Here is a 26,817-nt window from a genome sequence, read left to right on the forward strand (position 1 = left end):
ATAATAAAAAACAGGAAAACAACATATGTTGTATAGGTATAAAGAAAAAACCTTGGTTCCTACCTGAATGGGCAGAAGACTTCATGGATACTGTCTATGAGTCTGCTTGCCTCAAGAGCTTCGGCGAGGATGAGACCTGTGACCGAAAACCCTTCTGGATCTAGTCAATGGGGGCTGGCCCACTTATTTGACAGAGCCTTCTAGTGGATCGTGACAATGGGGGCTGACCCACTTACATGGCAGAAAACCTTAACCTGTTATTCATATCAATGGGGACTAGCCCTAACTTATTACTGACAGAGCTTTAGGTACCAAAATACAACAAGGAGCACAACAGCCAATCCCGACCACCTGACCAAACTAACATTGTTAGAGCTACGATTTGAAAGGGGTACCCTTCCAATAGCCTCTTCCAAACAACCATAAAAACACATCACAAACTGTTAAAAAATGCCTAACTTAAACTAAACTAGATAGGATTAGCTTCAGCTCCCTCTCCCAGCAACGAATCTGCAGATACGTAAGCTCCAAGTGAAAAGCACTTCTCATATGTCACTCGTACGTCTCTCAAATAATGAGATGCAAAAACTGAATTGCACCTCCAGTAGGTAGACTCGAAGAGAGTCTGGAGAGAAAAAGTTTTTGTGAAATGCCAAAGAGGTAGCTATGGCTCTCACCTCATGAGCTTTCACTCTTAGGAGCTCAAGGTGCTCGTCATCACAGGAAAAATGAGCTTCCTTAATTACGTCCTTGATGAAGAAAGCTTGGGCATTCTTAGAAATGGCTCTCTTCGGATCTCTAACCGAGCACCAGAGACTCTTCGTATTACCTCCTAGTTGCCTTTTCCTCTCAAGGTAGAATTTGAGGCTTCTGACTGGACACAAAGTCCTCTCTAATTCTCTTCCTGCAATCGAAGACAGTCCCATAACTTCGAAAGTTCTTGGCCATGGTTTAGAAGGGTTCTCATTCTTTGCCAGGAAAAGGGGTTTGAAGGAACAAATTGCTGAGTCCTTCTTGAACCCAACTTTGCCTTCTAAAGCTTGTAGTTCGCTAATCCTTTTAGCTGAAGCTAGAGCAAAGAGAAACAAAGACTTCCTTGTTAAGTCTCTAAAGGGGGCTGTATGCGGAGGCTCGAACTTGCTCGACATTAAAAATCTTAGAACCACATCCAGGTTCCAACTGGGTGGTCTAGCAGTCTTGGTCTTAGCAGTTTCAAAAGACCTAATCAGATCATGGAGGCCTCTGTCTTCTGAAATATTCAGGCCTCTATGCCTGAAGACAGAGGAGAGCATACTCCTATATCCTTTAATCGTGAAGGCAGCAAGCTTGCACTTCTCCCTGAAGTAAAGGAAGAAGTCGGCCATGTCTGTTACAGAGGTACTGGAAGAGGATACCATCTGAGCTCTGCTCCATCTTCGAAACACCTCCCACTTCGACTGGTAGACGCGTAAGGTAGAGGGTCTCCTGGCTCTTGCAATAGCCTTTGCAGCTTTGCGTGAAAAAACCCTTGCTCTGACGAGTCCTTCGACAGTCTGAAGGCAGTCAGACTGAGAGCGGGGAGGTTTTTGTGAAATCTGTCGAAGTGGGGCTGTTTGAGAAGATCGCTCCTGAGTGGAAGCCTCGGAAAATCCACCATCCATTCCAGTACCTCTGTGCACCAATCTTGAGCTGGCCAGAAAGGGGCGATCAGAGTTAGTTTTGCTCCTTCCGCTGAGGCAAACTTCCTCACTACTTCTCATAAGATCTTGAAAGGGGGAAAAGCGTACCCGTCGATTCCCGACCAGTCCAGAAGAAGACCGTCTACTGCTACTGCCCTTGGGTCTGAAGTTGGTGAGCAGTAGTTCTCCAGTCTTGCATTCCAATGGGTCGCAAACAGGTCTAGGTTTGGTCTTCCCCAGAGGTTCCACAGTTTGTTGAACACTTCTGGATGGAGAGTCCATTCCGTGGGAAGGACTTGGTCTCTTCTGCTGAGAAGATCTGCCCTCACATTCCTTTCTCCTTGGATGAACCTGGTGAGGAGAGTGATGTTCCTTTCCTTGGTCCATAGAAGCAACTCCCTTGCTTTCTCGTAAAGGGAGAAGGAATGTGTTCCTCCCTGCTTCCTGATGTAAGCTAGGGCTGTGGTGTTGTCTGCGTTCACTTGCAACACCGATCCTGTGACCTGAGACTCGAAGTGAAGGAGGGCCAGATGAACTGCTGCCAACTCCTTTTTGTTGATGTGCCAGGGCACCTGTTCTCCTCTCCAGGTGCCTGACACTTCTCTCGCACCTAGAGTTGCTCCCCAACCCAACTCCGAGGCATCTGAAAATAACACTAGGCGAGGGCTGGGCACACGAAGATACAAGCCTTGGTTGAGTCTTTGTGGGTCCAACCACCAACGGAGATCCTCCTTTATCCTTTCTGTGAGATGGAAGGAGTCCGACAGGTCTTGGGACTTCTGATCCCATTTTTCCTTCAGGTAAAACTGAAGGGGTCTTAGGTGCAGCCTTCCTAAAGAAATGAACTGTTCCATCGAGGAAAGGGTCCCCAGAAGACTCATCCACTCCCTCGCATAACATTGTTCTTTCTCTAGGAAGGCTGCCACTTTCTGTAAGCAGCGATCTTTCTTTCCTGGGAAGGAAACGCTTGAAAACCCCGAGAATCCATCAGAATCCCCAGATAGACAATGCTTTGCTGGGGAATCATCTGGGACTTCTCAAGGTTTACTAACAGTCCTAAGGACTGGGTCAATTCTAAAGTCAGTGACAAGTCCTCCAGACAGCGATCTTTTGACTGGGCACGAATCAACCAGTCGTCCAGATACAAGGAGATCCTTACTCCCTCCAAATGTAGCCAATGCGCTACATTTTTCATTAGGCCCGTGAACACTTGAGGGGCCGTCGAAAGCCCGAAACATAGAGCCCGAAACTGGAACACTTTCCCTCGTACCATGAATCGGAGGTACTTCCTGGACGAAGGATGAATTGGTACGTGGAAATACGCATCTTGAAGGTCCAGGGACACCATCCAGTAACCTGGACGAAGCGCCGAAAGAACAGAGGATGTTGTCTCCATCAAGAACTACTTTATTACGAAGAAGTTCAGAGCACTTACATCCAAAACCGGCCTCCACCCTCCTGAGGTTTTTGGCACCAAAAACAGCCGATTGTAAAACCCTGGGGAATGGAGCTCTTGTACCTGTTCTATGGCCTCCTTGTCCAGCATTTGTTCCACTAATTGCAGAAGGGCTTGGTTTCATACAGGATCCTTGTATCTTGCCGTTAACTCCCTTGGAGTTGTCGTCAAGGGAGGCTTCTCCCTGAAGGGGATTAAGTATCCTCTCTCGAGGATGGAGAGGGACCAGGCGTCCGCCCCTCTCTGTGCCCAGACTTTGGCAAAACTCAGCAGTCTGGCACCTACTTTGGTCTGGAGGACTCGCACTTCATTGGGTCTTCCTGAAAGATCTTCTCGAAGATCTTCCTCTCCTCTCGGGCCTTCTCCTCCTGAGAGAGACTCTAGTAGCAGTCTTCCCTCAAACTGCTGGAAAGGCACCTTCTCCCTCTTGGTCACAGGGACCACAGGTTTCAACCTCTTCGCCGATTGGGCCAGAAGATCCTGTGTTGCCTTCTCCGACAAGGACCTAGAGATGTCCTTCACTGTCTCTTGAGGGAAAAGGTGGCTGGACAGGGGCGAGTACAGCAGAGAGGACCTCTGGAGAGGAGATACAGACTTAGCCAGGAAGGAGCTGTAAACTGATCTCTTCTTAAGGATGCCTGATCCAAAAAGGGACGCAATTTCCGTAGAACCATCCATGACCGCTTTGTCCAAACAGGAGAGGACGCTGGATAATTCGTCCATACTGACAAAGTCAGGGTCCTGAACCCTCTTGGCCAGAGCTCCCAGGGACCAGTCCATGAAGTTGAAAACTTCCAAAGTACGGAAAAGGCCCTTGAGGAGATGGTCCATCTCACACATCCCCCAAGAAGCCTTAGCTGAAAGTAGAGAGCGCCTTCTAGAAGAGTCCACTAGTGATGAGAAATCCGAATCAGCAGACGAGGGAAGACCCAATCCCATGGGCTGCTTGGTATCATACCAGATACCTAGCTTTCCTGCCAGCTTAGAAGGAGGGCAGGAAAAAACAGTCTTCCCTGCTTCCTTCTTAGAAAGAAGCCACGCCTCTAATCTCTTAAAAGCTTTCTTCATAGAAAGGGTAGGGCGCATCCTTACGAAGGAGGGGGACTTGGACAACTTCCGGCTGGAGAGCAGCGATCCTGGAGAGGGAGGGTCCGCTGGACGTAGAGAGTCTCCGAATTCCTGAAGAGTAAAGCTGAAGTCTCTTGTAATAAGACACCCCAGCATCTTTAGGGGATTCCTCTTCTGAGACATCCTCCAACGTTGCAGCCGAAGAAGAGGGCTTCCTAGGTGAAGAACTCTTAGCAGGAGAGGTGCTTCTCTCCCTAGAAGATTTCTTGATCCTGTTTGGAGAGGAGCTTGCTTCCGCTTGAGGGCACTTGGCAGGAGTAAGGTGCCTCCTGCTAGCCTGGATCCTGCTAGAATCCTAGAATCTCCCAGGATCCTGGCGCCTGTCAGGAGAGGCGCTTGCGACTCTTAAAGGGCACCTGGAAGGAGAAAGGCGCCTGCTATTAACTAGGCTCTTGGGCTCCTGGCACCTGCCAGGAGAGGCGCTTGCGTCCCTTAGAGAGTGCCTGGAAGGAGTAAGGGGCCTGGAAGGAGAAAAGCGCCTGCCATGATCCCGGCGCCTGTCAGGAGAGGTGCTTGCGTTCCTTAGAGGGCGCCTGGAAGGAGTAAGGCGCCTGCCATGATCCTGGCACCTGTCAGGAGAGGCGCTTGAGTCCCTTAGAGGGAGCCTCGAAGGAGTAAGGCGTTTACTTCTCTCTCGGATCCTCCCAGGATCGAGGAGTCTCTCAGGCTTCTGGAGCCTGTAAGGAGAGGCGCTTCTGTCCATTGGAGAGTGCCTGGACTGAGTACGGCGCCTGCTGCTTCCTTGGATCTTGCCCTGATCCTGGCGCCTGCCAGGAGAGACGCTAGAGTCCTTTACAGAGCACCTAGAAGGAGTAAAGCGCTTACTAGCCAACTCGGATGCCGTCCGAATCAGGGAGACTCTCAGGCTCTTGGTGCCTGTCAGGAGAGGCGCTTCCGCCCCCGCGATGCACTCCTGGAAGGTCGCTTAGAAGAGGAGAGGTGCTTGCTCGATGAAGAGCGCCTGACAGGAGAAGAAGATCCTCTGTGAAGAGTGGAGACACTGGCAGCAGAGAGCTTCGCTGGAGAGGAGCGTCTGCCAGGAGAAGGGCGCCTGCTACTGTCCGAGCGTACGCTAGAAGCAGGACGCTTAAAAGAGCTCTTAACTGGTAGGGAGACATCCTTCCTGCGCGAGGTGCTCTTGGAAAAAGAGCCTACAAGAGCTGATAACTGCTCCTGGAGGCCTACCAGGAATTTCTTCGTAGAAGACTGCACTCCTTCCGAAGAGGACTCTTCTTCTGTGAAGGAGAAAACTCAGGAAAAGGTTCTGGGCTGGAGTCCAAGGCGTCTCCTGTCGGCAGCTTCCAGGCTCTCTTCAGGGGGCGCGACTTCGTAGCGGAACTCCAACCGCGCCTGGGTGAGGACGAATCAGAGTCCGAGAAACACTTACTCAGGACGCTTTTCCTGTAGCTATCCATGGCAGCCTGGGACAAATCGACAGGATCTGCCGAAGGGACACCTGACCGTTGGGGATACTCTACATCCTCCTTGCGGCTGTCGACATTCCTCCTCCCATGGTCTTGGGAGTTTGGAAGCGGTCTAGGCCTAGGGGCAATGCGGAGCCGGTCAGACGCCCCCTCCACTGCACTGGGGACACTGCACATATCACTGTCCTTACCTTTGCTTTCCATTGCAAGCAACTGCGACTGCAAGTTGCGGATGGAAGCCTTCATAGCAGCCATTTCCGAAGACAAATCCTAAGGTTCGCTGCGGGGGGAAGGGGCTGAAACTATATTAGAGGCAGGAGAAACTACATCAGTGTTAGGATCTAATTCCTGATCTAAAGAGCAGGACCTACTAGAGCTTCTACTGGAAGCCTTCCTAACTCTATCCTTCTCCAATTTTCTAATATATGAAGCCAAATTCTTCCATTCTTGCTCAGTCAAACTCTCACATTCGACACAGGTATTGTTAAAAGAGCATTCATTCCCCCAACATCTTACACAAATAGTGTGAGGGTCTACCGAAGCTTTCGGTAGCCTCACCTTACACTCCTCTTTCATACGCACTCTAAACACAGGTGCAGCAATATCAGACATAATGACAGAATATTCTAAGCAAAATAAAAAAACGGTCCACAAAAAGCGTGTGCCAATCCAAAGATCAATTAACGTCACCAAAGGTCAATCAAAAAAAGATCCTCAGCAAGCGAGTAGAATTACAAGCAGGAGGAACCAACAACAGATGTTGTCGGAACCGGCGACAGAGAAAATCTGATTAGAAAACGGGAATGGTTCCTAGTCCCGCCGAAGAGGGCTGATCACCTGACCTACCTGTCGCGTGTGCTGCGAGTTTTGAATTCTGTCGGGACGTAGGAGACTATAGCTAAGTATATATCTGCCGGGGAAGTTGCATTTTTGTACATGCAACTTCCCCGGCAGATATATACTTAGCTATTTATATATGTAAACTAAGTCCACACAAAACATGGGAAAATGGAATTCAAGTTGAACTCATAATAAACCCCATTTTACAATTCCTATGAAATGTCTTATAAAACCCATGTCTTTTGCAAAGTAAGAACAGAATTGAAGATAAACTGTTAATTGAACTATCTAAAACAGAAGAGTATAAAGATGTTTATAACCCTGGTGTCCTGTATGGTTTACCACAAGGAAAATTTTCCCTAAAAACCAGTCATCAATACGTCAATTTTCAACTAGCAAAAATTTATGATCCCTTGTACAGAGGAATGGGCCAAGAATGACTACACCCTAGAATACTCCCAACAGCTTTTGTGATGTTATGAAAAACTTTAAACATATAGTAAAAATTACAACAGTTTAGCCTCAACATTAAAAGTCTATATACAAATATTCCAACAAAAGAGGTTATAGAAATAGTAGTGGCAAATAAAATGTACAGTGGAGACAACAGTCCTTCGGGTTTTAAACCTGTCTTACATTGAAAGTATGTCGATGACACCTTTGCTGTTTTCATACAAAAAAGTGACATCATAAAATTCTTCAACTATTTAAAATTCAAACATACCAATATCAAATTTACTATGGAGGAGGAAAATGATGGAAAGATGCCATTTTTACATCTCTTGATAAGAAAACTGAAGAACAACCCACTCAATGTCACTGTACTTTGTTCAAAATCTAACCTCTTCATCAAAATCTAGTGAAGAGTGCATTCTCCCATCCCTCAATATCAGAGAAATAGTTACTTGAAGGACTAAAATCTTAAAACATACTATTTAACCATTTAAACTATTTAACAAGTAATGCTAAAATTACAAAGAATACCTACCACACTTTCTGCTACAGGAGTGCTGTTTGCTGCACATCTTTGAAGAGTGACTTCAAGATCACTCCACTTGTTATATAGGGCCCATCCTAGTATTTCACAGTTTGTTCCAATCACTCCCCCTATTAGTGGTGCTCCCCATGCTAATGTTTTCCCAACAATATGATTAGGTTCTTTCAGATCAAAGTGATCATCAAAGTAAGGATTACGAAGATATGGGATCCTTATCTTCAGCTGAAAAAAATCAGTATCCCTATGAAATTATTAAACATGAACAATGCTTATTTTGCCTTGGTTATAATTCAGAAATATGGAATAAAATCCCTTAGGATAGTCAGCAATCTAATTTGACACCAATGTTTTACAAATTATCAAGATCACAGCACATATAAAGACAAAGTGAAATACAAAAACAAATAAACTTAAAAAATATGAGACAGATTACTAACAATATAACTTAAGATTTACTACCCTAACCTTGCTTCAGGCGTCAACCTCTACACAGGACACTTTTGTAATTAAAATTAAATTACCAGTACCTCTTCTTCAGGTTCCGCTATCTTCACAGTGTAATCTTCCCAAGGCAAATTTTCTGTGGATGTAGCATATAGGTAACAAGAGGCCATAGCCAAAGCCTGGGTCAGGGGTGGTCCAAAGTCTTCTTGCAACATCAATACTGATGCGACACGTGCGGCAGCTTGAAAAGAACCAGAAAATAAGCGTACCTAAAATAATATGATTTGTAAGAAGAGTAGTTTATCATTAGCATAGTTTCTCTAATTATACTAATGATTCTACAAACTTGAGAAATTAAAGGCATTACAATAACATTTTTTATCCTTTTAATCATTCAGGAAAACATTCTCTTTTAAAGAGTGTGACCTGATCATGAATATGTAGTTGAAAAAGGCTAGTTACTGTGACAAAAATCTTGAATGACACATTTTGCTTGCTGAAATGTCATACGTATATATTTTGCTTTTTTGTGTTTAATACACACTAAAAAAAAACAACATGAACAATTCCTATTTCTTTGGATTCTATTAAATATGATCATCAATGTATATTTTCATAGACTATCCTATGGTACACCAGTACAAGTAATACTGACATCTGTACTGCAAAAGGAAGACTTGAATAATGGGTACTTAATTGTTTACTTCACCAGTAGTATCAGCTAAACCCAAAATAAAATGAATGAAGATTTACATACACGTTAAAAAAAAACAAATTGAATACCATGCAATTCACTTCAATACCAAAAGTAATAAAAACCAAGAAAAGCCTACCTGTATAATTTTTCTCTTCTATAAATGTATCCATTAGTAAATTAGACATGAAATGGTCTGGGAATATGCCAAATTCCAGAGGGTTACTCAATAACTTTAACATCAACTTGGTCCTCCTACTGTCTAGCAACAGTCTCAACACAGCATGGGACGTAGAAGGTAGTGTGTGTATGGTTTCTGGTGAACGCCGGAGTCGTTGCACAACCTCTTCTAAGTCTTGGTTAATATTTTTCACTTCAGTTGGCTCCAGTTTGTTTACTAACTATAAAGTAAAATAAAAACTTTTTTAATACACTCTTCAACAAAAGTTCATTCAAGCCTGTTCAAAGCTAAAACATGGAAAGCATACAAATTATTAATGAATCCATTACAAAATTCTTGATGATTATTAGCTACGTGTGCATTTGCAACCGCCAAAAAAGACAATGGAATAAAATACAGTGTCACACAAGAAATACACAACACGCACCAAGAAATAAATCATACCATTTTCAGTGCTTTTAATCTTCATTAACCACAGGGAGCCCCGAATAACAATACTAAAAAATTCTGTGTTTAACTTTAGAGACGAACATGAAGTTGCAATCCTCAACTAAGAACATGTACCTACTACATCCAAAAAACATGAAAAAGTATTATTATTGAACACAAAATAACTATTTTAAGCTTTTACCATGAAACTAATGAAGAGCAAATTTTTCAAGCAAATTGCACTTTCCTAGATATAGGAACCCAAAACCTTTTATACAGTATTTACAAAACTAATTAGAATCTGTTGGTGAAGCTTGTTGAAAAGGTAGTCAAATGGTTGCAGCTATGTGACTGGAGTGTACTGGTTGAGGTAGGATTATGGAAGAAAGAAAAAAAACTTCTTGACTGCATATCTAAGAAAAGTGCAAATTACCTTCCTCATTTTTATGAGACTAAACTCCTTGCATGGGAGGTTTGTCATGTGTATTATCTCCTCATGAGTGCACAGACGCCACAAATGAGGATGTCAGGTCCATGCCCTCCAACCAGAAAATCTGACTTAAGGCTAAGCAACAGCCTTCTATGCTGTCATTGAGAGGAGTTTGTCACAGTGAAGATTGGAGGAATGTCTGTAGAATACAACTGATACTGTTCTTCAATGCCCTGGAAATACCAGATTCTTGGTAATGTAAATGTGCACAGAAAAGGGATTTTGACGAAGGAAAAATCTATTTCTGGGTGATTGGCTCGTGTCGCCCTATGAAAGGATCCTTAATATCATTCTTTCTAGGTAAAATAATCTAAAATTACCAGAGAAAAACAAATTAAGAAAATGTCAGTAAAACTGACTCGCTCACTCTAAAAAGAAGTGTCGGTATGGTAATAGGGGCGAGTGGGAATCACTACCACGAGACATTCACCAATTAGAACTTCCAATCAGAATCCCCTTAAGAGAGAGCTGATACCAACGGGCGATGAGCGCTACTACTACTACTAGAGGACGCCACGGACAGCAGCGCCCCTAGCGGACATCCTTAATCTAAAAACATCTTGTCCTGCATGGGGGGGAAAACAATATAGGGTGGGTTTCATAGGGCGACACGAGCCAATCACCCAGAAATAGATTTTTCCTTCGTCAAAATCCCTTTTCTGGGCTCAGCTCGTGTCGGCCTATGAAAGAGTACCAGAGAAACAGACAAAATGGGAAAAAAGGAACAAATGAAAGGCAGTTGTAAAATGATGGATATAATATAAGTAAATCAATTACAGCATACAACTAAGTACTTAAACTAACTTATACTAAAAAGTAAATTAACAGAACGTTAGTAATTAAAGTACTTAAAAAACAGTAATCACAGTAAATTACAATGATGTAGTGTAATATCAAACAAAAAGGGAATTTACTTGAAAATATTTACAAAATATACAAACACATTGTGTCCTACCCTAGCATAAAAATAAGGGTAGGTACACTGAAGTACACCATCAGTACAAGTGTGGATGTCCCTAGCAAAAAAATAAGGGACAATCCACTATATGATTCAGCGGCTAAGGCTAGGATATCCAAGTAGCATGGCGATAGGGTGAGGCATGTTGGATGATGTAGGTAGAAGGAGACCTGGATCTATACTACGACTACTATACAGTATCAGGGGAAACAATGTTTCCCGCTGCTACTGCTGAAATTTTAAAGATCCAAGGACTTAAGATAATGACGTTTAAAGACTGTCGGGGATTTCCATCCAGTATACTTTTTAAGATCCTCAAAGTTCATATGCTGAAAGTAATTAATTTGAGGTAGCTACTCCCCTGATATCATGTGCTTTTGGGAATGAATCAGGATTTGCTTGTTTAATGAAGTAAAGGATTTGTTGCCTAATACCTTTTACTGACAAAGTACCACCTTTTTCTCTCATGAAGAGAGCACCTGAGGATCTTGATGAAGTACGAGATAGAAAGGCTCTAAGAGTTTGATACTGGGCAGAGAGAAGATCCTGGGGAAGTGGGATAACTTTCAAGGGCCCACCTTGCAAGAGGATCCTCATTTTTGGCTAAAAAGGCTACGATCCGGAGCAAGTAGAACGTCTCCTGATGGGAGGAATTCCACATGACCCGACATCCCTGGATAGAGCCGACAGTTTCTGAAATTCTAGCTCCTGAAGCTAGGCTTAATAAGAATAATGTCTTTCTCAGGAGCATTATGAATGTACAAGACGAGTTGTCAGTATCTGAAGCTAGTTTGAGGACATCATTTAGAACCATGAGACTGCAGTAGCGGCCTTTGAGAAGGTCTAAGTCTAGCACAGGCTTTAGGGATAGACGTGAAATAAGATTCAGTCAGATCTATCTGAAAACCCTAATTGGAAGATCTTCTTCAAAGCAGATTTATGAGTGGTAATAGTGCTAGCTGTCTAAACTTTTTCAAACAAGGATCTGAAAAAAGGATATAGCTAGATTAACTGTCATGGTTGTAGTGTTCGATTCTTTCAGGAAAGATGCTAATTTTTTAACAGCCGAGTCATATTGTCTAATGGTTGACTCTCTCTTATCTGATTTCTAGGAAGAGAATATTCTGTGGATCAATATTAGCATCTTTATTAGCCGCAAAACTTCATGAAGTCCATAAAGTTAGGTTCTGGAGAATTCGAGATGAGGAAGCGAACACAGTCCTCATTTTTGTACTGATTGTGATAGCTTGGGATTGGGGATCCGTTGAGGTCGGAGGCCCAATTCCAGAAGAAGAGGATACCAGTTGCTCTTGGGCCAGTCCGGTGCAATCAGAGCTACTATCCCTTTGAAAAGACCTTAGTTTGCTTAGGACTTTCAAGAGAAGATTCACTGGAGGAAAAACATAAATCTTCCTCCACTGATTCCAATCCAGCGACAGGGCGTCCGTGGCATAAGCCAGAGGGTCCAGGTTGGGGGCCACATAGCAGGGAGCTTGTGGTTCGCTTGTGAGGCGAAGAGATCCACTTGGGACCTGGGACTCTCAGGCTTATCCACTGGAATTGACCCGTCGTCTAGAGACCATTCTGATTCCAGAGGAACTGGACCGGGACAGAGCGTCTGCTATCACATTTCTTTCTTACCCCTGCCAGGTGAGTGGCAGACAGATGCCATTTGTGTTTGTTTGCTAGGGCAAAGATGGCTATCATGACATGATTCACATGCTTGGATTTGGACCCTCTCCCTGTTGATGCAATGAACTACCACTGCACTGTCCAAAACTAGCCTTAGATGAGACTTCTTCGGGGGAAGCAGTCTCTTCAAGGTAAGAAATACTGCCATTGCTTCCAGAAACGTTTATGTGAAGCTGGCGAAATTGAACTGACCAAGTCCCCTGAACCTGTTTGAACTGAGAGTATCCCCCCCACCCGGACAGGGAGGCATCCGTGTGAATGGTTAACACTGGAAGGGGATATTGAAGGGGTACCTTCTGGCTAAGTTCTTTACTTTTGACCATGGACGGAGTTGATTGCGGAGGATCTGTGGGATTACTTGACAAACTTGTCTCGAGATTTGGTGTTTGCTCTCGATCGCCAAATTTGATTTAAATCTTTTAGCCTTGCTTTCAGGAGGATATCTGTTACCGAAGCAAACTGAAGGGACCCTAGGATTCTCTTCCTGGTTTCTCCTTGATGTTTGCTTGCATTTGAGAAATTGCCTGACAGATTTTGCTATTTCCTTCCGTTTGCCACTGGGAATTGACAGATTGTGGGAAGACAAATCCATTGGATTCCCAGCCACTGAAAACAACGAGACTCCGGGGTTAAGTCTGGATTTCGTTTTGTTTATCTGGAACCCCAGAATGTTCCAGAAAGTGAACTACCTTTTTTGGTGGCTTCGAGACATTCCTCGACGGTTGGTGCCCAGATCAACCAATCGTCGAGGTATGCTGCTACCATGATTCCCTGAGTTCTCAATTGCTGTACACCACTTCTGCTATTTTCGTGAATACCCTGGGGGCTACATTCAGACCGAAGGGCATCACTTTGAATGAGAATGTCTGATTTCCTAGTCTGAATCCTAGGAATGGGCGGAAGTGCCTGGCTATAGGGATATGATAGTATGCGTCTGTAAGATCGATGGAGCATGTGACGGCTCCACGCGGAAAGTAGGTCCTTACTTGCGAGAGGGTAAGCATCTTGAACTTGTCGCAACGAATGAAAGAGTTTAGCTTTGGACAAGTCTAAGATTACCCTTCTTTTTTTGATGAGCCTTTCTTTGGCACGCTGAATAAGCGACCTTGAAATTTTAGATGCTTGACTCTCGCATAGCTCCTTTCTGAAGGAGTTCCTCCGCGTAATCTGTCAATTCCTCTGATGGTATTTGGTGGAATGATTTGATTGGAGGAGGATCTTTGATCCAACTCCAACCCAATCCTTTGGACACTATGCTCTGTGCCCAATTGCTGAACCCCCACCTGTGGCGGAAGAGGAACAGCCTCCCTCCTACCTGGGGAGCCTCATTGTTGATGGGCAGGTTTGACCACCACGCCCTCCTCTGAACTGCCTACTCCTTGTCGCCCTTCCTGCGCCACGCTGGCGAAAGTAACCTCTCGCCCACCTACCTCTCGGTTGTTTGTAGCCTTGAGCCTCAAATGTAGGGTTGAAGGCCGGCGAGATTGCGTAGGAGGCGACGGCTGTGATTGAGGAGACAACAGGAGGATGGGCTGGTTCTGTTTCGAAGTAGCAGGTTGTCCCTGTTGGGTAACGGGACGCCTGCACAAATTGCTGCTGTTGCTGGTGGTGTTTCTGATACGGCTGGAACCTCTTACAGCCTTCTTTGGTTTCTTACCAGCTGTGGGGACGGATTCTTGTTTCCTCTTTGACGAAATACCCCACCTAGCTCTAAGGCTCTGGTTGAGCCTAGCAGCCTCGTGGTGCACTTCATTAACAGCGGACTCTGGGAAGAGATCCGCTCCCCACATGCCTAGAAGCCAAGAGTCTATTAGGCTCGTGCCTAATAGTGCACTCCTGCAGAACGTGCTTTCGGCCAATTCCTCCTAGCCTGTGGAAGAAGTCAAAAGCATCTGTTAGAACCGTCTGAAACTGGGATTTTGCTAAGATCTTAAACAGCGGTTCCGTCGCATATGAGAGAGCAGCCATTTCCGTTATTATAAGAGAATTGAGGGACCTGCCAAACCTGGTTCGCGCGTCGAACTCTGCCTGAATCAGGGAATCAGGCAGCCTTGGCAGCTTCTCGCCGAACTGGTCCATGGCGCAGTCCGGTTTGAGCTTACCGAGCGTGAACGTAGCTGGCAAGTTCTCCCACAATTCTCCGAAAAGCCGGGAAGAGCGGAGAAGTAGACTCCGCCTCCCTTAACTGTGGCATGGGCTCATCCTTGAGGACTGCCTGAAGGGTCTTCTCTACTATTTTCGTGGCGAACGGAAGAGAAGCCTCCTCTTCCGTCGCGAAAATAGTAAAAGGACTCTTATAGGCCTGGGAGCTTAGTGTTCGTGCACTCCCAGTCCTCAAGGCAGTGAACCCATTCCCGCTGGGCATGATCCCTACTGTATAGAACAGACTCTCTAGAGATCTTGTCTTCCCCTAGTAAGGAGCCGTTACAGTCAGCCTAGCATAACCCATGAAAGGCTGCGTCAGACCCGGAGGTAAAACTCGAAGTCCTCAATCCTCCGAGTTCCACACTCCGGGATAGAGATCATCCCATCCTTAAAAGGAGCTTAGGCAGCTACTCTCCATGGATTCTCCATGGAGAAAGCTGGCAGAGAGTCGTATGGCGGGAGTTGGAGAATGCCAGCGCTTGGCGCTGGGGAGACTGGAAGAGGGACCTGAGAGAGCCCAGCTACTCGGTCCTCATTCTCTCTAACCCTGTTAGAGAGATCTTGTATGGACTGGCCTGATTGAGACAGAGTGCTCGACAATTGTGCGAACATCTGCTCGAATCTCGTCCCCAGGGCGGAGACTTGCGAGCCAACCAACTCGCCCACCTGTTGCATCACCACTGCTGAGAAAGCAGTAGGATCAAAGGTGCTAGGTCCTGCTCCTCCCACCGGCGTTGCCTTGGAGTGGAAGCGGTGGAGGCAGGAGAAGGCATTGGCTCGGGGCTGAGCGCGAGCCTTCTCCTTAGAAGCCTTGCTTCTAGAGCTCTTCGAGTGAGAAGAACTCGGCTTAGCTTTCACCGCGTCGGCGTAGGAAGTCGAAGACTTCCTAGCCGAAGAAGACGAAGACGACTTCCTAGAAGTTGTCTTAGCTAGCGTCTTCGGTTCTCTCTGTCCCTTCACCTGGGGGTACAGAGAGAGCGAGAGAGGGTAGGATCTCAGATCCCACAAAGCCTTGGAAAGAAGCGCTCGAAGAAGGACAGGAGAAGATCCAGGAGCACCCAAGGAAAGACCTTGGGCGCCCGACACACCTACCTCAACCAACAAATCCTCTGCCCCTACCGCCATGGGCTCGATGTTTAGGTCCAGGGCAGCGACGTCCGGGGGACCGACTCCTGGGAAGCTACGACCCAAAGGATTGCTGGAGATCTTGCTGGATGGAGGCTATAAGAGGGGCTGCGGGACAAGGGGTCAACATACCCAGTTGACTTGCCCGCAGGGAAGATCTGGACGGCCAGCTTCTTATCTAAAATATAAGGCTGGCCTTTGGCGGCGTTCTTCCCGAAGCCGCCCACCCACGCTTTCAGGGTGGCGAGGGCGACCTCCTCACACCAGTAGCCTGAAAGAAAGGCGAGATGAGCTTCTAATGGCGGAACGGGGTTAACAAACTTATGACTAAGAGTTGTTAGTAAAATGATAAGGAAGCCTATAATGGACTTACCCCATCTCCCAGTGACCGACTAGGTCGTAGCAGATGGCGCAGGCTTCTGGGTGCCAGACGATCATCTCGTTAAATGACGTGGCACAAGGGGCGTGAGACCTGCACTCATCGTGGCCGCAGGGGTCGTACAACGTCGCGTTGCACGCCGGGACCTGACAGTTGGTAGCCTGTAAGTGGAAAGATACATGAGTATCAGGAAAAACACTTACAGCCTAACAGTTGCTCCGCTGGTGCCGGAGCGATAAAGTTAGATTAAACCAGAGCCCCGCCATAAAACGTGTGGTAACAAGGTTGGGTTGAGTGTCCTAGGCTATAGCTCCGTTGATGGCGGGGACACAAAAGGAAACCAACCAGGAGTGGTGGTAATTGGAAACCACGACGGAAAATGGCGGGGATGGTAGATATATAAATAATAAAATTAAACAATTCATCGTAAAATTAGGGTATATCCTTAAAAAAAAATAACAATAATAACAAACCTTTCCCCACCCGTCTACTAGAAGAGTGCGCGGGTAAGAAGCAAGCTCCCTTCCGGTAGCGGGGGAGAGATGTAAGGATATAGTAGGCAAGCAAACCGACCACTAGTAGTGTCCCACCCCGCCCGCTGGCGGAGCCAGTAATCTATAACCAAAGGTGCCCCGGCTGCGACGGAAGGCTCCTTTCGTTACAGCGAGGGAAGGTGGCTGAGCAACTGGGGAGGGGGAGGAAGGTCTCGGCGTAACACGGCGGGAGAGAGAGAGGGGGGGGGGGGGATGGCCTACTCCTCCCCGCCTCCACCGACTACCCGCTCGGAGACCCGGTACCTCATGAGTGGTCGCCCTATACCCCCCGCTGGGAGGAACCCCTGGCCACCTCAGAGAGAGAGAGAGAAGGCGACTGAGTTGTCAAGACACCAAGGGGTCCCCCCAGACCCCTCCCTATACCAGGTAGGGAGGGCAGGGGCAGGGTTAAGGTGCGATGGAACACGTGACCCAAGTGGCCTAGGCCGCGAGCAACACAACGTGGAAGGGCCACGTGAACCAGGCTGTACCAATACAAGGAACATGCACCTAGGCTAGCCTAACACCCTAAATATAATATATATACATCGAAAAGATGGAAAAGACACTTTTAGTAAAAGAGAAAGAAGCCAGGAGGAGCAGACTGTTCCAAGAAACAGAAGCCTACTCGGAGCCAGCGATAGCCGATGAAGAGCAAGAGCCGGGATGCTGGGCAGGAATAATAATAATAGCCCTAAATACCAAACTAAGAGAGATGGTAGGGGGGCTAAACTAGCTAAAACTCGATGTAAAAGACAATGAACGTAACATAGTAAGCCCATAGTATAGAAAAAAGTCCCAGTATGGAGGACCGGGAATTCTTAACGAGGCAGCATGGAGCCACCACGAGACAACCGGGAAACCGTATATGACCTATTAGGAGGAAAATACTGGTACCCGGAAGATAAAAATGTGGTAAAACATTACTTATGAGTTACTTAACTTAGCCGTTGCAATAGCAGAGCGTTCCATGGTGAGAATAGGAAAAAATCCCGAAAATAGCACAGCACAGAAAAATAATGCGTCCTGACGCTAGCGCTAATAATTAAGGATGTCCGCTAGGGGCGCTGCTGTCCGTGGCGTCCTCTAGTAGTAGTAGTAGCGGCTGCATCGCCCGTTGGTATCAGCTCTCTCTTAAGGGGATTCTGATTGGAAGTTCTAATTGGTGAATGTCTCGTGGTAGTGATTCCCACTCGCCCCTATTACCATACCGACACTTCTTTTTAAGAGTGAGCGAGTCAGTTTTACTGACATTTTCTTAATTTTGTTTTTCTCTGGTAATTTTAGATTAATTTTACCTAGAAAGAATGATATTAAGGATCCTTTCATAGGCCGACACGAGCTGAGCCCAGAAAAGATGTATACTGTAACCATGTGTATATCAAGGTAATGGGTTTTTGCCATAAACCCAGGAGTGAACCAAAGATCTCCATCCTCTCTTAGTTGCATCAAGTAAGAGATTTGGAAGCTTACCCACTATCTTTACCAATGCTACAGCTAGCAGAAAGAGTTATGATCCAAAGGTGTCCAAGGAGACCAGAAACAATTCCCACCTCTATACTGGGCTAGGACCGGTAACAAAATCATCCAGGATTAACACACATTCCACCCTACAAGCGAGCAGTATTGGGGACTATGGATGTCCGGGGAAAATCCCAGATTGAGCACTATCTAGGAGGGTACTGAAAACAGGAATGCTATCACACTCACGAATGATCAAGAGACCAGTCACAAGCATATCCCACGATGTACCAAGAAATGTATCAGAAATGTAACCCTATTGGATATCAAAGCATCCTGCAGCAAGTGTCATTTATCCAGTAGACGTAAGAAAGGCTTTAACTTACACTTCAGCAGTGCTAATATAAGAGAAATCAAACGTGGCAAAACTAAATCAATGACAAATGATGTACTATAACGTTAAAAATAAAAGGGGTCAACAAAAAATAAATATAAAGTAGCTTACCAAATCAAAACATCTATAGCGCTGATCATTTCCTTCTTCTAAAAACTCCTCAAGCTCATATATATAATCACTGTAAAAAAAGAACATAGTAAAAATAAAATACAAATTTCTTGAAATACAGTCACTCTCATAAGGACTTAATTTGTTCTATCACCATATGGAGATCTTTTACATAGCAAACCCTATAAAAAAAACATAAAAAAAATTTTGCACAGAACCTAACATACTGTTTTATTTCTCAACTTTATAGTACACAAATTAGAACATGATCAGTAACTACAAATTTTACCAGTTTTAAACAATTTAATACTGTTGTGAAAAAGAACAAATAAAATGCAAATGACAAGTGAATCCATGTACTGTATAAACTCTCCTTGTGACATGCATTTTGCAAATAATACAATTCAGAAGTTATGATGCCTCCATAGATAAGCTTTAAAAATCAAACAAATGAAGACTTCCCATTAGATAATATGCGAATGTCAAGAGCAAATGCAGTGGACCGAGCTCCTTTGTTAATATTTTTTTGAAAAATATTATGAAAAACTGCTGTCACTATTTTCAATTCTAATCAAAATCATGCTTCTGGGATTCCAATCCTTAACTAGTCATGCAGGTGACATTCAAATTACATTCTAACTAAAGACTATATTGCATATAAATATATTTACAAATCTTCATCGAGTTTATTTTAAAAAATTTTTTATTTTGGGAAGTAAAGAAGCATCATTCTGACTTTTATTTTCTGATATTTTTTCAATGATACCAAAATAAAAATGCTATTACTATATTTTTTTTCTTTTTGGCCTTAAAATTAAACACAAGCAATTCAATCAAGAAACTTATAGCAAATAATAAAAAAAAATATATAGTTTAATACTTTAACAAAAATGATCTTACCACTATAGTTATACAACCTAACAAGCTCTCTTTCTGTTCGTGATCAATTACTGTATTTCATCCAACTATGATTCATATTCTTAACCAATCTTAACCTTTCCCTCAGCAAAAGCATATCATAAGGTTAATAAAACTGGAATAATACCAAGTATGGCAACTATTACCTTAAAGGTCCTTAACAGAAAAAAAAAAAATAAAAAATAAAAGAACAAACCAACAGAATACTGAGTGTAATCTGTCAAACTCCTACCAAAACCAGAGACAGAATTAGACAACTGGCTAGGAGTGTTTTTACCTATTCATAGAAAACAGTGTTCTCGTTTTTTTTTTTTTTTTTTAACTATTACTGGCACAGAAAGTAAGAGCTATATCATGGGAGAGTTTAGATAATTTCACATCTTATCTTTTGGTTATATAATAATTCTGAAACAGTGTGTTTTATCAAAAGGTTGCAAAAATGATATTGTTAAGATACCATAAAGTTTTTGTACATACCTACCTGGCAGATAGATACACGCGACAGGTAGGTCAGGTGATCCACCATTCCCGCCGCTGGGTGGGTGGCGGGATCCGGAACCATTTCCCGTTTTCAAGCCAGATTTTCTCTTCCAACTGTCTCCTGAGGGGGAGGTTGGGTGGGCCCTTTATTGCATATATCTGCCAGGTAAGTATGTACAAAACTTTATTGTATCTTAACATGATATTGTTAAACTACAATAAAGTTTTGTACAATACTTACCTGGCCGGATATATACTTAGCTATAGTCTCCGACGTTCCGACAGAATTTCAAATCTCGCGGCACACGCGACAGGTAGGTCAGGTGGTCTACCTTACCGCCGCGGGTGGCGGGCGTATGAAACCAATCTATCTCTCCAGCCAGATTTTTTCTCTTTTCACCTGTCTCCGAGGGGAGGCTGGGTGGTGGGCCATTAGACGTATATATCTGCCAGGTAAAGTTATGTACACAAAACTTTATTGTAGTTTAACATATCATTTTTTGTACATGAACTTCCCTGCCAGATATATACTTAGCTGATTGGCACCTTGGTGGAGGGTAAGAGACAGCTAAAGTAATAAGGAGAGATAAGAAACAACTGATGTTGTAGGATATAAATAACCTTGGTTCTACCGTTCAGGCAGAAGACTTCATTGATATTATCTCTGAGTCTGCGTTGCCTGGAGAGCTACAGCTAGGACGTGACCTGATGCTGAAAAGACTCTCGGATCTACCACTGGGAATGTGATCCCTTTGTGTGGGTAGAATCCAGTCGGATCCTGTTAAAGGGAGTTCGTCCCCTATCTTAACAGGTCCTAACCACTACTACTGCAAGGAGCCACCACCATCAGACCACCTAACCAAAACTACTAAAGAATTAGTATTTACGACCTAAAGAGATGCCTTCATGCATCCTCTTTAAGGCAAACCAACACAACAAATTACAAGGGGGAAAAATTTATACTACTAAACAGGATGAGTTCCAGCTCCCTGCCCCAGCACTGAATCCGCAGATACGTACGGGCCCAAGGCGAAGCATTTTTCACAAGTGATTCTCAATCACGTAAGTAGTGGTTCGCGAACACTGACTGACATCTCCAGAATGTTGTTCTCCATCAGATTCGCACGGACATATTCTTGTTGAAAGCAAGAGAAGTGGCTATGGCTCTTTACTCGTGTGCTTCACTTTAGAAGCCTAAGATGTTCTTTTCTCTGCATGATCCGTGTGCTTCTTTTGATGAGGCTTCTCAAGAAGAAGGGACAATGCGTTCTTCGACAATGGACGAGTAGGGTCTTTTACTTTTACAGAAACACCACAGGACCTCTCGGTTGGCTTCAGTTGCTCTTTTATTCTTAGGTTAGTATTTCACCATTCTCACTGGGCAAAGAGTTTTCTCTCGGGCTTCTCTCCAAAGAAAAGAATAACCACGAATCTCGAAGTTCTTGGGCCATGGACTTGATGGGTTCTCATTCTTTGCAAGAAAACCAGTTAAGGAAAGAGCAAATGAGAGCAGGTCTCCTTAAAAAAACCCACATTACCATCAATCGCCCTGAAGCTCACTCACTCTTCTGGCGGAAGCTAGAGCCATCAAAAACAGAGTCTTCTGGTAAGGTCTCTGAATGAGGCTGAATTAGGGGTTTCAAACCTAGAGACCCAAGGAATGAAGGACTACATCAAATTCCAGCTAGGTGTCTTAGATACTGCATTTTCGTTGTATTAAAACGACCTAATAAGGTCCTGTATGTCCTTATCTTCCGATAAGTTGAGGCCCCTGTGCCTGAAGACATTCGCCACATACTACGATAGACCTTTAATCGTCGAAACGACTAAGCCACATTCTTGTCTTAAGAATAAAAAGAAGTCTGCAATTGATTCACAGAGGTACTGGAAGAGGGAAACAAAAGTTATTCCTCTTGCACCATCTTCTGAAGACATCCCACTTCGATGGTACCCCCCACCCTCGTAATGTGGAAAGACCTCCTCGCTCTAGCGAGTGCCCTTAGCAGCTGCTGACGAAAAGCCTTTCGCTCTGACCAGTTTCTGGACAGTCTGAAGCCAGTCAGGACTGAGAGCGGGAGGTTTTTTGTGTACCTGTTGAAGTTGGGGCTGTCTGAGTAGATCGCTCCTTAGAGGAAGCGATCTTGGAAAATCCACCTAGCCATTCCAGCACCTCTGTGAACCAATCTTGTGCTGGCCAAAAGGGAGCTATCAAAGTCATCCTCGCGGAATCCTGACTCTGCGAACTTTTTTTAAAAGTCAACAACCCCAGAATCTTGAGGGGGGGGGAAACGCGTATACATCGAGTCCTTTCCCAATCGAGTAGGAGAGCGTCTATAACCCTATTGCTCCTGGATCCGAGATGGGAGAGCAATACAGATTCCGTCTTTTGTTCTTTGCAGTTGCAAACAAGGTCTAAGAGAGGCCTGCCCCACAACTTCCAAAGGCTCTGGCAAAACATCTTGGTGCAGAGTCCACTCTGTGGGAAGGACCTGATCTTTCCTGCTGAGGAGGATGCCCTTACATTCCTTTCTCCCTGTACGAATCTGAGAGAAGTTTTTATCCCCCTTTCTTCTGTCCACCGAAGAAGATCTCTTGCTGTTTTCGTACAGAGAGAAGGAATGCGTCCCCCCCTGTTTCCTGATGTATGCAGAGCCGTGGGTTTTGTCCGAGTTTATTTGCACAACTGCTCCTTCACATCTGACTCGAACTCCTTCAGAGCAAGCCCACACGGCTATTAGTTCTTTCCTGTTGGGGGAGATGTGCCAGAAGACTGGTCCCCCATCCAGGTTCCTGACACCTCCTTGGTTCCCGAGTCGCCCCCAACCTGTTTTCCGACGCCATCGGAGAACAACACCAGGCTGGGTTTCTGGGATTGAAGAGGGCAGTCCCTGCGAGAACTTGTCGGGATCCGCCACCCATGCTAAACTCCTTTCTTGATTTGAAGAGTAATTGACAGGAGAACTTCAAAATCCTGAGAAGGGAACCGACTCCAATTCCGATGAAGAAAGAATTGGAGCGGTCTCAGGTGGGCAACCTTCCTAGGGAAACAAATTGCTCCAGTGAGGAGAGCGTCCCCAGCAGACTCATCCACTCCCTCACTGTGCATACTTCTTTCCCTAAGAAGGTTGTACTTTTTCGAGTCCCCGGGCTATCCTCTCCTGGACCGGAAAAAGCCCGAAAACTCAGAGAGTTCATCTGGATCCCCAGATTAAAAACGCACTCTTGGAGCGGGAATCAGACTTGACTTCTGCAGATTGACCCAGAAGTCCTAAGGAATAAGTCAAATCCAGGGTTTTCTTCAAAGTCCTTCAGAACAACGATCTCTGGAATTGCCCTTATAAGCCATCGTCGAGATAAGAGCGAAATCCTCACCCCTTCCACGGTGAAGCCATTGTGCCACATTCCTCATGATGGCCGTAAAGACTTGGGGGGCCGTGGAGAGGGCCAAAACACAGGGCCTGAATGGAAGATTCTTCCCCCCATCATGAATCTTAGAAACTTCCTCGAGAAGGATGGATTGGTACGTGGTAAGTAAGCGTCCTGTAAGTCCAAGGACACCATCCAGTCCCCTGGACGGAGTGCTGCTAACACCGAGGCAGTGGTCCTCCATCGTGAACTTCTTCTTTTCGACGAAGAAGTTTCAGGGCGCTTACATCCAACACCGGTCTCCATCCCACCCCCTGAGGATTTCGGAACTAGGAAACAGGCGGGTTTGTAAAAGCCTGCCGAAAGATGATCTGCCACTAGTTCGATCGCCCTCCTTTCCAGCAGCTGATCTACCGCTAGTCGGAGGGCTTGATTCATGATGGGGTCCCTGTATCTGGCCGTCAACTAACTCGGGGTATTCGTCAAGGGAGGCCTCGAAGAGAACGGATTAGATAGCCCTTCCTCAAAATTGACAGGGTCCAGGCATTCTGCGTCTTTCTGGGCCCAGGACTTCTGCAAACTGTAAAGCCTGGCGCCCTACAGTTGTCTGAAGGACTTGAGTCTTACTTGGGAGGTTTGATTGACTTCGTAAAAGCCTCCCCTCTTCTGTTTGGTTTCCGACCTCTGAACGAAGAGGTCTAGAGGTAGATGTCCCTCGAAAGGGTTTCCTGAGAGGTCGGCTTAGCTTTCTTTGTCTTAGTCTGGAAGGTAGGGCGCGGCTTCCTTGCAGACTGTGCTAGAAGGTCCTGCGTAGCTCTTGGCAGAGAGAGCCTTCGAAATGTCTGAAAAAAAAAAAAAAAACAGGTGTTTAGGGAAACAGCTGTGTAGAGAGAGGGGCAAAAAAAGCAAAGCCGATCTCTGAGATGTGAGACCGACTTTGTTTAAAAAATTGAGCAAAAAACTGATCTTTTCTTCAAGACCCCTGCTCCAAACAGTGAAAGCTATTTCGCTGGCCCCATCTCTCACCGATTATCCATACCAGGATACGACACAATTCAAATCCTCCGGGGGATGAAAACGTGTCCGGTCCTTGAGTTTTCTTGGCTAGGACTCCGAGGGACCAATCGAGAAAGTTGAAAAACTTCCAAGACTCTAAAAATGCCTTTTAGAATGTGATCCATTTCATTCATTGCCCACGTAGTTCTGGCGAATTCAAAGCTGATCTTCTAGTGGCAGTCTACTAGTGCCGAAAATCTGCGTCAGCTGAAGACGGAAGCCCAGTCCCAAGGTTCTCCTGTCTCATACCAAAATCCTGTCCTTCCTGAAAGCTTCGACGGAGGGAAGGCCAACATTGTTTTCCCCGCTTCCTCTTTAGTACGCTCCATGAACCGAACTCTTGAGCCTTTCTTCATAGAAAGAGTCGGCTTCATCTCACACGAAGATCCTTTCGTTGCTTTCGCTGTGGAGAAACAACGATGTGGAGAAGGAGGAGCCAAGTAGGGCTCAAAGACTCTCCGAACTCCTGAAGGAGAAGTTCTGTGAGCTTCTTGTACGAAGAAACTGTTGCCGATGTATTAGTTTCTTCCTCAGAGGCTTCCTGGTCTTCTTGAGGAGGAGAACGGGGATGAGGATCCTTATGAGAATCCTTAGATGATTTCCTAGCTGGGGTACAGTGCGATGAAAGGAGACAAACGTCTTGAATGAGGGAGAGAGATTCCAAAGTAGAAAGGCGTACAGGGGAGAACGACGAGTTGTAAAAGAAGGACGCTTATCCGAAAATCTTGTCTAAAACTCGCATTCTCCTAGAAAGACCACGTCTATCCCTAGGGAAACTACGGAGAGGGAGAGCGCCTGCTAAGACCTGTCGCCGATCGTGAGGAGAGCGGCTACTAGGCGCCGAGCGCCTATCTGTCACAGGGCGTTAGTGGAATCCCTGGCGCCTACACGCGGCGAAACGTTGCTAAAAATAGGGCGCCTTTCAGGAGCAGGGCGCTTTAGAGGCTCTTGATGCTACGAAGCGGAGAGCGGCTGCTCGCTCCGAGCGCTTAAACGAAAACAGGGCGTTCTGCGAGATCTGGTCCTTACCAAGGGGAGAACGTCTGTAAGGCTTCGAGCCGCCTAACAGAATCAGGCGCTTGAGGCGTTCTTGACTTCTAGCAAGAGGAGGGACCGATCAGGAGTAGGGAGTCTCGAGAAACAAGAAAAGCGCCTACAGGAGAACGAAGCAAACGAGATCAAGGTGTCTTTCTCCAGGAGAACAGCTACTAAACGAATGACGCTTACCAGGAGCAGGGCTCCTACTAGACTCTTGATGTCTTACAGGGGAGGAGCGAACTCGTGCGATGAGCCGCCTACCAGTCACGTTATCCGACGCCCGACTACAGTAGTCGAAGGAGAAGTGCGCCTACTTTCAGAAGGGCATTCCCTAGGTTCTGAGAAGACGAGGAGAAGAAAGAGAGCGGAGACGACGAACCAAGTCTTCTATGACCTGAGCGACTCTCTCTTCTTGCACGAACTCTAGAAGAAGGAGAAACAGAAGGGGCTGATGCGTCTACCCGAGGCAGGAATCCGATTTGAGGAAATATCTTCATAGTCCAAGGAGCGCCTATCCGTCGAATGGCGCCTCGACACCTAGCGAGGGGAGTGGTGTTCCTCTCGTGAAATGTTACGATGAGTAGAAGAATCCTCAAAAGAAGGAGAACGCCGATTACAAAAGGAGAGCGCTCTTCGACGAAAAACAAACGCCTCGATCTCTTGACGGGAGAGACAAATCCTTCCTTCTTCTACGCGATCTCAATGCCAAGGAGTCCGCCAAGGCTGTGATCTGAGCTTGTAGGCCCACTAGTACTCGAGAAGGGAGTCCCCCAGGATCTTCTTCCGAAGCAAGCCTCAGCGGCGAGGGCGGCCGAGAAGGAGGGCGATCACCGATCTCCTAGGCTTCTTTGCTTGCAAGGAAGCTACATCAGAAAAGTCTTCTGGGATGGACGCTAACGTACTGAAGGGAGCCTCCGCAGCCCTCTTCAACGGGCGTGACGCCTCCTTAGAGCTCCACCACGCTTCGGCGAAGGAGAAGAGATTGAACGAAAAACAAACTGGCGAAGAATATTATTCTTTCTTACGATCCAAGGCAGCTGGGGAGCGAACTTCAGGATCTGCCTGAGGGGACGCCTGACCGGTGGGGGCTCTCCCTAGCCTCCTGCGGCATTCGACTTTTCCTCCTCCACTGGAACTGGGAGTCTGGAAGAGGTCTAGGCCTGGAGGCACTAAGGAGCCGGTCAGACGCACCCTCCACATCACTGGGTACACTGCACTTATCATCACTGACACTCTTACCTTGCTCAGTACGAAGATTCTTGTCTTCCTTAGAACACAGGAAGCTTTTGAGCCGCCGCCTCGAAGACGAATCTACGGCTTCGGTGCGGGGAGCAGGAGCTGAGACCTGGGAGGAAGTTCTAAAAACTACATTAATGTAGTTTCATTCTCACTCATTCCTGACCTGCTCGAGCTCCTTGAA

At 45.7% G+C, this 26,817-nt stretch overlaps 2 protein-coding genes across 2 annotated transcripts in view; both read right to left on the reverse strand.

Moving 5' to 3' along the window:
- LOC135208347 (uncharacterized) overlaps nt 1-2,558 on the reverse strand; it is a 23,180-nt gene extending 20,622 nt beyond the window's left edge. The window contains exon 1 of the mRNA XM_064240450.1: nt 678-2,558. Coding sequence (XP_064096520.1) covers nt 678-2,558 — 1,881 coding nt within the window. The remainder of the gene's footprint in view (nt 1-677) is intronic.
- Nucleotides 2,559-7,443: 4,885 nt separating this feature from the next.
- The window catches only part of LOC135208348 (small ribosomal subunit protein mS27-like), a 33,906-nt gene continuing 14,532 nt past the window's right edge, over nt 7,444-26,817 (reverse strand). The window contains exons 2-5 of the mRNA XM_064240451.1: nt 18,540-18,609; nt 8,781-9,042; nt 8,031-8,188; nt 7,444-7,725 (exon numbers count right to left, since the gene is read on the reverse strand). Of these exons, the coding sequence (XP_064096521.1) occupies nt 7,459-7,725; nt 8,031-8,188; nt 8,781-9,042; nt 18,540-18,609 (757 nt within the window). The 3' untranslated portion in view covers nt 7,444-7,458. The remainder of the gene's footprint in view (nt 7,726-8,030; nt 8,189-8,780; nt 9,043-18,539; nt 18,610-26,817) is intronic.

The sequence above is a fragment of the Macrobrachium nipponense genome, chromosome 35 (assembly GCF_015104395.2).
Source record: "Macrobrachium nipponense isolate FS-2020 chromosome 35, ASM1510439v2, whole genome shotgun sequence".
NCBI lineage: Eukaryota > Metazoa > Arthropoda > Malacostraca > Decapoda > Palaemonidae > Macrobrachium > Macrobrachium nipponense.